At 42.2% G+C, this 12,636-nt stretch overlaps 1 protein-coding gene across 7 annotated transcripts in view; it reads left to right on the plus strand.

Annotated features, from left to right (window-relative positions):
* The window catches only part of POLR3B (RNA polymerase III subunit B), a 98,038-nt gene extending 89,067 nt beyond the window's left edge, over nucleotides 1–8,971 (plus strand). For all 7 annotated transcript variants that reach the window (XM_081128737.1, XM_081128743.1, XM_081128738.1 and 4 more), the window contains 3 exons: nucleotides 616–729; nucleotides 3,701–3,874; nucleotides 8,534–8,971. In XM_081128737.1, coding sequence (XP_080984863.1) covers nucleotides 616–729; nucleotides 3,701–3,874; nucleotides 8,534–8,663 — 418 coding nt within the window. In that variant the 3' untranslated portion in view covers nucleotides 8,664–8,971. The remainder of the gene's footprint in view (nucleotides 1–615; nucleotides 730–3,700; nucleotides 3,875–8,533) is intronic.
* Nucleotides 8,972–12,636: the final 3,665 nt, after the last annotated feature.

Raw genomic sequence — 12,636 nt, forward strand, 5'->3', positions numbered from 1 at the left:
CATTTGAGGAACAGCGGAGAGGCCAGTGTTACTGGAGTAGAATGAGCGATGGAGAAAGGAAATAGTAAATGAGTCCGATGTGGGCAGGAGCTGGATTACATTGGACCTTGTGGCTGTATACAAAATGTGGGTGATACAGATTCTGAGTATAATGGGAGACCACTGGAAATTTAGAGCAGAAGAATGACCCGCTGCGATTTACATTTTAGAAGGAATCGTTCTGGCTTGTTACGTGAAGAAGAGATTGTTGAGGGAGAAGAGTGGAAGCAGGGAGACCAACTAGAAGATTATCTGCAGTTGTCCGGGCAAGAAAGGATGTGGCCTGACCAGGGTGGTGGCAGTGAAGGAGGCACTGGCCTATCTACACTCTTTCTCAAGCTGTTTAAATTTTTATTTCTTAATTGAACAGTGTGCCTTTTAATGTATTCATGGTACTTTTATATTTTCAGATGTAGCCTCTTCATTTATTGCAGACTGAAAATCATTCTCTTTCATGTGGTCATAAACGTGTTCATAAACAAACAAGGACCTGCCAGAGCTGAGACCTGGAAAAGGCCATCTCTCCTTTTAACCCAGACTTAGTTTCTTAACCCAAAACTCTGACCTTTCTTTCAGTGAGCCCTTGGAAGCATACATCTATTTTGGCCCTGTGTACTATCAGAAGCTGAAACACATGGTGCTGGATAAGATGCATGCCCGGGCCCGGGGACCACGAGCTGTCCTTACCAGGTAAGAGAGGAGCACTTACAGAAAGAATTTACAGTGCAGTTGAGCCTGCCTGTATTTCCTACTATAGCAATAAGCAGACTCAACGAAGTTTCTGTTTCCCGGAGATATCAAATTTTGGGGTGTTAGATACGAACAAAAATTATATATGTCTGATTAACGTGAAAAAAATAGCAACCAATTAAAAATCATTCCGCAGACACAAGAACAAACCTTCCGTACGTCTTGACAGTAGTCTTCTAACTAATCATTTATTGTATACCAGTTTGCAAATATGATCCTGTTCAAAACAGTTCCTTTATAAGAATGTAGATACATTTTACACATGCACATGCTTATCAGTACACCTGCACGCTCCCATGCGTTCACAGAAAACATGCATACATTATTTGGTAGACTAAGCCACAGCTGTCATTTTTTTAAAACTTCTGTGATTGGAGCTTACGGCACCTGTACTTGCATGCTTATTTGAATAGGCTCCAGGGTCCATGTATGCCTCTTCTCCAGTGTATCCTCAATTCCAAGCCCAATGTCTGTGTGTTGATGAATGGGCATAATTGTTGGGAAAGGGCTTTTACAAATACTTAGTTTTATGTGTTCTTAGTACTACATTTTCCAGTTGAAGAAGCATAGTCTAAGGCAGTGGTTCTCAACTCAGGGCAGTTTTGCCTCCGAAGGGACATTTGACAATGTCTGAAAATATTTTGGGATGTCACGACTGGGAAACACAGGGCCAGGAATGCTGATAAACATCCTGCAATGCACAGAACAACCTCTGCCTCAAAGAATTACCCAGCTCAGTGTAGCACTGCCACCAAGGTGGAGGAGCCCTGGGTCAGGGCAGGGAACATAGGCCTCGAGTCCGAATGACATAGATGTGAGCTCATCTCTACCTTGTGGTGCTGCCAGAGCCTTGGACAAACCACTCACCTGCCTTGGCTTCAGTGTCCTCACAGATGCAGTAGAGACAGTAATACCCACTACACAGCATGCTCATGAATGCCAGGTGTTTGAGTCTAGGCCGTATACAGTTCCGATCCATAGGAGATGCTCAGTAAATAGCCAGGCCCCTGCCCACTTTCACAGAGCACTGCTTAGATGTTATAATATTGTGGAGGGAGCAGAGGACAGAGCAGCTAGTATTTGGGTGGGGTGTTTTTTTTGGTCTTTTTCCCCCAAACCAAGGGAGAGGTGTAGATGGATGACTCAATCCCTTGACCATGTAAAACTGAGCAAATGCACATGCCTGTTGAAATGATAGGCATGTGCGGGCTTAAATTGCAGAAGAGGGAAGAGAACTTGAGATTTTCAAGACAGTAATGACTTCAACATTGAGACCCCACTTGGGTTAGGTGCATCTTTCCCTGAATGCTGTCCCCTCCGGATTTCATTTACAACATCCAAAAACTATTTCAGAGTAATATAAATGTCAAAGCAGTTATTTCCTATGTTTTGCTTTGTTGTATAAAAAAATTATTACTTTAGTATTACTTTTGTGTATTCCATATGAAGACAGCCTGGAGTGCATTTGTCTATAGTTATTTATCTCAGTTGGTTAAAATCCAAGTTTTGGGTTCTGCCCACATGTGATCTTACCTCCTTCACTTGTCCAGCCACCACAGGTAGAGGGATCCTTCCCCTATCCCTGGGTGGTTCTACTAGCAGATAAAAACATACCGATGTTTTTATCTGCTAGTTGTGCTCAGTTATGAAGCTTCCACTATAGTGTGTTCATTGAGATCTACTTGTAAGTTTTCATATGTAGATTTTCTTTCAACAAATAATATACAACTTAAATTGGTTTCCTATTGTAACTATCAGCAACAAAAGTTAAAATTTCAGCATGTGCTGGCAATCATGTGTTTACCTTCTTAACTCTTTTGGAAAACTGGCAGCAACAACAAAAAAGATTAAAAGATGCTAGGGAATATAGTAATATGGTCTACCCCGGCTCAGACTCCCTCCAAGGAGTGTTGCTCCAAAATAAGCCAGGGTGCTCGTGTCTTCCCCTCCTTCCTCCTCCTCTCTCTCTCTCTCTCTCTCTCTCGTGCACGCAAACACACACACACACATATAATTTGATAATTTGTCACACACACATATAATTTGATAATTTGTGTCACCAGTACCTAGGTCGGGTTGCCTAAGTGTTTCAGAATCCCCTAATTTTACCTACATCTCTGGATCCTGGATTTTTAACCTTTTAAAGTATTCTCAAGCCCAGCAGAAACATAAGCCATAGGTAGTCCATTCAGACGGCTAATAGCTGCCCAGTTCAAGTGCTCCCCTATACGGAGGAATGGAGCATTTTCATACATGAAGGGAGGACCTGAATGGGACACACACTGGGCGCTGGGGGAGTAGGTCTCTGGGGAACCTCCCATCTGGCTCCAGATGATTCCTGATCTATTCCAAATTTTATAAAAATCCATTTGCTTCTTTTCATGTTTAATTTGTTTTCATGTTTAATTTGTTTAATAGTAAAGCTCCTCTCTGGAGCCCTGGGAGTAACTACTGGAGGACCTGGGTTTCTTCCACACTCTGTTCTGCTCAGTTTTTCTGATTTTAGATAACAGAGAACTGAGATATCTCTGAAAATGCTCAAAAGACATCCCTCCCTAATAATAATGATAGTGGTAGTAGTAGGAATAGTAATGCTAGCACTGGTATTTTATATGCTATATGTTAATTTTTTATTATATCATTATTTAAGTAATTATTATTTCCATTTAATAATAAAAATAGCAACCAAACACTAGGATTACATCTCTTCTCATTCAAGGCTCTTGGAATAGACAGTCTAATGTACATTTTACAAATGAAGCTGAGAGGCTGAGCAGCACGCTCAAGGTCACTGTCTAATAAGTGACTTGAATCCAGGTGAGCCCTGCTCCAAAGCTCTGTGCTCTTAGCCAGCGTGTGATGCTGCCGCTTTGTGTAATATGATAACACATTTCTTTAACTTGTTTCAAAGGCAGCCCACTGAAGGCCGATCTCGTGATGGTGGTTTGCGTCTTGGAGAAATGGAACGTGACTGTTTAATTGGTTATGGAGCCAGTATGCTTTTACTAGAGCGACTAATGATTTCAAGTGATGCCTTTGAGGTTGATGTCTGTGGGCAGTGTGGACTTCTGGGGTATTCCGGCTGGTAAGTGGACACCATATGCCTTTCATAACACACCCCTTGCCTCTTAAATCACAGCTCGAGTACTGACCCTAAATCACACCTTTCCTATCCATGCATCCCTAGAATTGGGGGTTTGGTATGTACACGTTTACTTTGTCTACCTAATGTTCTGCTCTTTACACTGCTAGTTTAAACTCCCAAGGAGTAAGGACTTGATGCTCTTTTTAATGTTATCTCAAGTACTTTTATGACACTGTTCACCTGTAAAAATCACAGCAGAGTCATTGTTAGGTGTTATAATTATAGCATATTGTAAATAGAAACATTTTAGAGAAGATTGTGTCGAATGCCTTCATTGAACCTCACACCTAAAGAGCCAGGTATGTTGCCCCAGATCTTATAGCAAATTAATGACAGAGCCAGGACCAGAGCCTGGTAGCCTGACCCCTTGTCTGTACTCCGTCTGCACAGCAAGCTGGTTTCTACTTGGAATGTGAATCCCATGATGGCAGAGACTATAACTGCTAACTGGTACTAACCTTCCCTAGAGGACTGTCAGTAGGTAACCTATGTGATTCACAGTTTATCAGTGCTGTCAGTCAGTACATAAAGCCCAGCTTAAAAGGTGATGCTACATACCTTTTGCTTTTGTTTGTATAGTTAAGAGCACCTTTTCTCCTTGCAGTGGTTCCACTGTACCACCAAAGAACTACTGCTCTGCTTAGTGTTGGTCATGATCCAGAGCCCTGCAATACCCTGTGGGCAGGAGGGCCTGTAGTTCCCCAGGCTCAGCTCACTTTCCTGTCAGGGAGCAGGATGCTGCAAGGATGGGAAGCAGCTTCATCTTCCTCGTCACCCCTCACTTCCCTTCCCAGAGCCCCTTTCCCTAGGGAGGGGCAGCCCCCACGAGGGCAGAGTCAGACCCAGATCAGCTCACCTTTTCTGTATGCTTCCCCCTCAGGGCCTCCTTACAGGGAGGCCTGACTTCTTGCCACCTTACGCTGCCAGTTTCTTGGTTGAATAAAGCAAATTAAGCGTCAGAATGAGTAGCCTTCTCAGAGCACAGTTTGTATCAGACTTGCTAAATGTCAGAACCTTTTAGCCAAAATCAATTAATTTAGATTTTGGTGTAGAAGAGTTGATGAGACCTGTCTGTGAAGAAATCCTCTCATTTTAAAAACTAACACAAGAGGTGGCCATTTGCCTTTCATAGGGTTGCAGAGATTGGGTAACGTCATTCTGGGCATAAACCTGGCTCTTCCTCGTATCACTGACATGGGGGCGCTGTTTCAAGTCTGAGATGTCTGTTTGTCTATTGAAATGCATATTGAGTTTGCTTTTCATTGTCCTGGGCAACGAGGACAGCAACAATGAAGTGTAATAGGAAGGTGCCTGGGACCTGGCTCCACTATGCTTAAATCTTCAAATTTGGCACAAGGATTTTTAAGTCATTTATTTTGAAAAGATGGTGCAGAAAAGTCATTTTATTACCAGTAGGGATCATGAAACTTCGCGGGAGTTTCTTTTTCCTCTGGTTCTCCCTGCGGTCTCACGCACTGCCCCCTCCTGAAAGGTCTCTCCGCAGGGAGTGAGGAGGGGAGGCTGAGAGGATGGGAGAAAGGGGAGAATGAGGAGGGGTGGAGAAAGGAAAGGAAGGCGGGCAGGAGGGAGAAGAAAGGGGAGGGCGGGAAAGGAGAAAAGCAGGGAGGAAGGAAAGAGAACAACAGGAGAAAAGGAAAGCGTATTTTCTGTAGCTCTTGGAAAACCTGTCCCCTTCTGAATGCCCGGGAAAGCTGAGGTGGGCAGCACCTGGTCTCCGCGTCATTCTCTCAAATGCGTGGCTCCTTTCCTGCTTCGTTTCTGTCTCATTTAGAGACCATCTCATGGCAGTGCCTGGTCTTGAAGCTCGTGCTCAGGGTGTCTTGTATCTGAAGCCCTTTGAAAGAGGGCCACATCCGGTTACGGGCTTTGGGGTCTCTACTGTCCTTAAACAGACCCGGCGCACCGTGTGTCTGCCTTTGAATGGCTACTTACAGCCCTGTTGCCAACGGGAAAAAATCCGCACCCGGTCTGGGAGGCTCGCAGCCTCCTTGTGCTGCTCTCGGCGGAGGAGCGTAATGATGCTGTCCTTTTCCCATGGCACCTGATGTGCGTGCGGGGCTGTGTGGAGGGGAGCATGGCGTTCGTTGGAGGAAGTCGCCTTTAATGAACAGCACAATGGAGGCCAAGTAATTAGAGCAGTTCAGAACCTTGAAACTGGCCCTTTGTCATTGATTTGCACATTAGTAAGGCATTGCTATGGGGATGTTTACAGCAACACTGTTGTTCCACAGAAGACACGAAGGGCGTAAGTCACAAAAGAGAGGTCCAGAAGGAAAACTGCAGAGAAAAGAAAATCCCTATTAAGATAATTAGCTCATGGAGGATATTTTACTGGACAATCATTTCTCATGTGAAGTCACAGGCTCCTTCTTTTGCTGGCTTTGCCCTGAAAAATCAGTTTACTTTATTGTTGTTTCAGTCAAATTTCTTTCTTTGGAAGTTGTGTAGACACAGGGGAAGGTAATTCATATATTTTTATTTATATGTGTGTGTGTGTGTGTGTATTTGCATTGGAACATTTTAAATAATTGAGAAATATTTAATAAGAAAGAAGATTAGTGGGCTTTCTGTATCATGAATCAGCACACGTAGAAATTTTAAATAGATTATCCTGGATTGAATTTACGGGGTAATGACAGGAGAATCAGCAAGAAGTTGCTCCAGTTAAATCCATTTCTCCAATTAAATTAAGGTATGAACATGATTCCTGAATAAATTAGATCAACTCAAGCACAGTAAAAACATAATTCTTAAACTGTCATGCATTAAAAAGATCTATAAGTAATCTTTTAGGAAAAGTCATTCCCATGCTTATATTATTACTGTGGATAGAGTGAAATACTCCACAGTGTTTAAGCCCCCTGCAGCCCCCTGGTAGGGGCCCAAGCATGGATCCATGATGGCTCTTCTTTTTCCCACTCTCTTCTCCTCTGTGTAGTCACTCACCACCATGTTCAAACTCTCAGCCTTAGTGATTCTCTTTTCTAAATAATAAAAGCTTTATTTGCTGATTATAAAAATTATTCCTGCTCTTTATAAACTATTCAAAGTTACAAAAAATATATAGAAAAATGTAAGTAGTCACATTAATTCCCACCACCCAGAGATGACCACTATTAATACTTAGTGACTTTAGGGGACAGCTCTGTTTGGCAGTCGTTTTGTACCATTTTTGTTTTTTAAATTATGAATCCTTTTGAGATTCTGCTAATAGCAGGAAAATACAAATAGATACCAAAAAAATCTTGTTAAATGTGATTTTGAGGGCTTCATATATTTACTGAAACCCATCTGAGGACCTGCTTGTGACCATGCTGTTTAGCAGACTGCTTTTTACACCTCACAGAGTCCTGCGCACCTTTCCATTTCAGTAAATACGGGTCTCCATCAGTGCATTCAGTGGCTGCACAGTATTCTTCTGCATAAATGCCCTGTAATCACAGAACCATTTGCATAGCCTCCTGCTTTGTGCTGTTATAAATAGTGCAACCGTGAGCATTCTTGTGCACGTATCTTTGCCACTTTTGTTATTACTTAAATAATATGCGTGTATACATGTTTTACACATGTGCCTTATTTTACCCTCCAGGAGAGCCTTAATTGTTCACTGAGGGATCTTCCTCCAGTTCCTGGTTGACACAGGGTCTTCTAAGCCTTGTGCTGTTCCTTGCACTCATGTTTTATCTACCCTGTTAACTGGGAGGACCTGGTTTTCTACCTATTAAGTCTCAGGATTTGTACTGGGTACCTATTTTCCCAGGTCCCCCAGACCCTGAGATGTAGGGTGAGGCCCAGTTTTGGTCTGAAACTTGACAGAATAGTTCACTTTCTCCGCAGGGACCCTTCTTCAGTTGTAGCCATTAATTAAGACCTAGGTTCAATTCACTGGCTAAAGGAAGAGAAAAGAAAATCCTAATTGGAATAGCAGGCATACTGTTTAGGAACACGGGCTGTTGTAATGATTAAATGGGAACATGTGCACACACTGGGCCAGTATGTAAAGTAGCTCCTATACTAATAGAAATAACCAACTTTGAAGAGCCTGGAAAAAGAAGTAACATTTAATTAGACAACCACCTTTCTATATGAAAATCTCATATTTCTCATCACACTGCAAGTATCTCAGTGACAGAATTCAAATGGTAAATGTTGAGCATCTTGCCTGGAATAGTGCAGTGTAGAAGATACTTATCAATACGTGGAGACTGAATGTGTTTAAAATGCTTTCAACAATGAAAAGTCTAAATCTGAGTAACTTTCAGATGGTTCAGATTTCTGGGGCTTATTCAAAACAACTATATTGGCAGATGTTTTGCATTTTAAGGAGAAAGGTCTAGAAGTGTGGTACTAACTGATTAAAAGTATGTGTTTTTAAAACGGGAGGAGTGATATTTGTTTTGTTTTGGTTTTTGCTTCTTTGGAGGCTTCTTTTTACTTTGGGGACACGTTTTGGATAGGAGGAGAAAACCCACCTGATGGAGTGGTAATAGGATTTGTTAGAGAGGATTCTAACTTCCTGCGCACAGGCCTTTGCTTCTGAGTTGCTGTCCCCCTAACACATGCCAACTTGGGTTTCAGGTGCCATTACTGCAAGTCGTCGTGTCATGTGTCGTCCCTGCGCATTCCGTACGCCTGCAAGCTGCTCTTCCAGGAACTGCAGTCTATGAACATTATCCCCAGATTAAAACTGGCCAAATACAATGAGTAGGGATGGGAAGGCGATTATTTAAAGAGAACGATTCATGTGTCCAACGCAGTGCAAAATAGAAGGAATTGAGGACCACGTCTGCTCCTGTGAATAATTCCTTTGAATGTTCTTTGGGAAAAAAATAAAAATCAGTGGAGAGGCTTTTTAAACCCTAGAAGACTGACTGAACAACCTCGATCGGTGAGCCTCAAGCCATGGAAGAGATGCCAGCAGTATGGACTATAATGCAGTTCCTCATTCCTGTGCTGAATTTGGTTCATAAAGGGACGTGACTTAAAAGATAAATAAACATTTATTTTGTTCTGGTATCTTGAAATTTACTCATTAGAAAAAACTTCCTCCTTAAAAAGAATGTTTGGGGTTAAATAAAACTCAAGATTTTTATGAAACTTGACAGATATAAATAATCTGTTTGAATTGGTTGACTCTGATCTGAGCAGTCCATGAAGGGAAGAACTGTGGGAAGCCAAGGGCATGGCTGGTAAAGTCAGAGCTTTTTTCTCTGGTACTATGAGAGGACAGATTTTCCCAACAATCAAACCTTGCTTTTATACACCCAAACTTTTTCATTTTAAGCTTGATGAATTATAATAAACATATTCCTGCCATCTTGAGCATGTTTGCCAAGGATGTCACTTTGTCTTACGGACTTAATTGCTACAATTTTGAACCTCCATGATCGTACCACCTGCAGTAATATTTGTTGAATATCTGAAAATAATTCCCTGGATGCTTTGTAATTTTTCTGTTCCTTCCATTCCTGCCAGAATGTTAGCTGTCCATCTTCTTTTTAATCTGACAGCCTTCACCCATTCCTAATTTATTATTAATTGCTCTGCCCTGTAGCCAGATAAATATTTGTATTAAGGACTTATAAAATAAGTCAGAAAAGCTTTGAGTAACAGTCTAAGGCTGCATTCCTAGCACGTCACAATGAACATGTTTCACAGAATATTAATAGGTTTTTTTACATACCGACAGGAATCAAGTTCCAGTGTCAAATAAGGTTGAGAAAGTGGGTGTAACCAAGTTCAACATACCAAGGACTTTTTCAAAGCCTTTACCAAGCTACCCTGCTCCAGGACTCTCCAAAAGTGGGATGTTCCAGGAAGCAGCCTAGTCCTTGACTTGAGAACCAATCCTCCACATCACTTGGTGCAAAAGTCCTGAAGGCCTTATGGTTAAAGCAGAATGAAGGAGACACTGCAGGTGAGTAGGCCTTCCTCAGCCATCACCACGTGTCTCCAGCCATTTTGGGAACTTGAGAGGTATAACAGACAGAGGGGTTCGAGTGCCCAGGTCTTTATTTATGCCCATTGTTCTTTCCTTTCATCTGGCTTTGTTCTCAAAATTGAGGGTGCCTAAAGATAACTATCCTGGATTGCGTGTACAAAGCATATGTTCTGTACTTTGTGGACCGTTTAAAGAGTTCTCTAGAGTGACTGCGACTACTCCCTTACCAGCTTCATGGAAGATGCATTTGCCCTGCAATGTGTAGCTCACCGCTTCAGTGAACACTTGGTGGGTCAGTTTGGGAAGAGCTGCCAGTGTGCTGGGTACATGAGGACTGTATCACCTATCACTCAGAACCCGCCATGTGTGAGGCACTGTACTGAGGACGAAAAAGAGAGCAGGTCATGGCCTGCTCCTGAAGGAGCTCCGACGCCGGCTGGTCATAGAACACCACCCGGCAGTCAGTGCCAAGGGCAAACCTTGGCCATGCTGAGAGGGCTCCCGGGGCAAAATGATGAACCGCTCTGGAGACTTGGAAGCACATCTTCACAAGTGTGATTATTGCCTTCATGCAGCTAAAGAAACTGAGGCACTAAGTGGCTGACGCCCCAATGCTGCCCTACTAATGGGAACAGGGTGGGCCTGGAGACTCGGCTTTCTGAGTCAGCTTTGTTTGGGCTTCATCTGTGATTTTTTCAGTTACCAGATGTGACTTTTTTTTTTTAATTTTTATTGATTTTAGAGATAGAGGAAGGGAGAGAGGGGAAAAAATCGATTTGTTGTGGTTGATTCTTGTGTGTGCACTGTGAACAGAGATTGTACCCGCAACTTGGTGTATTGGGACCATGCTCAACCAACTGAGCTACTCAGATGTGACAGTTTTTATTTTATTTTATTCAAGTGCTACTGAGTGGTTGTGTCTCTTAAACTTTTTCCCCCCAAAAACCATTCCAGGCAATTCTGATCATTTTGCAGGGAGTCACCTAACTAGCCTTCTAGGAAATTCTCAGTTCTCTAAGCTAGCAAAGATTAAAGAAAGTGTGGGCCAAATTAAGACATCCTTAGAGGAAAAAATTGTGTTAGTTTGCTATTTCAAAAACTAGCAGATACATTTGAATAGCATTTGTTATTTTTAAATTCCTTGTTTTAAAACTACCAATTAGATTTCCATTTCCAGTAATGATAGAGTACACTTTTACAGACCACCCTCAAAGCACTTTTTTCCTCAGAGTCTTGCCAGGTCAGAAGTGGCACAGGGATGAGAGGCTACAAAGCCACACCAAAGCCACCAAGAGGCTGCAACCCTGACCTGAGCCTTGGCAGAGTCAAAGAGCTGGGGAGACAAACCTGTGGGCTCAAAGTTACCAAGACACCAGGACCAGAAAGGCCACAGTCCTGAATAGAAAGAAAGCTCATTGAGGTGAGCCCAACTCTCCACTCCTTTTCCTTTCTATTGGTCTGCTCTGGCTGTCATAACAGGACACCTCAGACTGGGTGGCTTAAACAACAGAAATTTATTTTCTCATAGTTCTGGATGCTTCAAGTCCAAAATCAAGGTGCTGACAGGTTTGGTTTCTGGTGAGGACTCTGTTTCTTCCTGGCTGCAGACAGCCACCTTCTCACTGTGTCCTCATGTGGCTTTTCTTCTGTGTGTGCTAGGAGAGAGAAATAGCACCGGTGTCCCTTGCTGTCCTTAAAAGAATACCAGTCCTATAGGATTAGGGCCCTTGTGACCTCATCTAACATTAATTACCTCCTTAAAGGTCCTATCTCCAAATACAAACACATTGGGAGTTGGGGCCTCAGTATACAGATTTTGGAGGGATACAACTCAGTTCATAATAACCCTCCAGTCATATAACAACACAGACTGAACTGCTAACATTATCTATTAAAGCTGAATGTACCCAGGAATTCCATTCCTTGGTGTATGTATGCCCAGCAGAAATGTATGTATATGTTACCAGTAGGCATGTACAAAAATGTTTCTAATAGCATTGTTATTTGTAATAAGCCCTGCACATTAACAATAGAGTAAATTGTGCTGTGTCCACACAATGGAATACTATACAGCAATGAAAAACTGCTGCCTACAATAATCTAGATACTCTCACGACTATAATACTGGGTTGAAAAAAGTTAGACAAGAGAATACATACCATATTGGTTCCGTTTAAGTTCAAAGATAGGCATAGTCTAAGAAGTTATGATTACAGTTCCCTATGCAGAATGGGTGGCTAATGACTGTGGTGCAGGAAAGGGGCTTCTCGGGCTCTAATACTTCTCTGACCTAAGTGCTGGTTACATGGGTGTGTTTATTTTATGAAAATTCATTGAGTAATATATACTCAGGATTTTTCACTTTTCTGAATATATGTTATATTTTAATAAGTTTTTTAAAAAGAACACAAGTTCCAAATTTAATAGCTTTGTCACCCCAAATAGGTCTTTTGTTCTCTTAGTTTTCACATCTTCAAAATGAGAATTATAATAATACACCTAGGGCCATTTTAAGATTCAATGAGGTAATACACCTAAAGGGCTCGGCACAATGCCTGGGACATAACAGGTGTTCACAAATGTGTATTATTGTTTTCACTGATACCATACTCCTTACTGGCCTTATCCTGAACAGCTGCATCAGGAAAGGGTTAGGAAGGGCAATCCTGAGTTTCCTTTAGAAGAGGGAGTTCGGGAACCAGGACCAAGGGCAGAAGCTGTGGGGTTTTGTGAAAGCCGC

Source organism: Miniopterus schreibersii (assembly GCF_964146895.1).
Source record: "Miniopterus schreibersii genome assembly, chromosome: 2".
Lineage (NCBI taxonomy): Eukaryota > Metazoa > Chordata > Mammalia > Chiroptera > Miniopteridae > Miniopterus > Miniopterus schreibersii.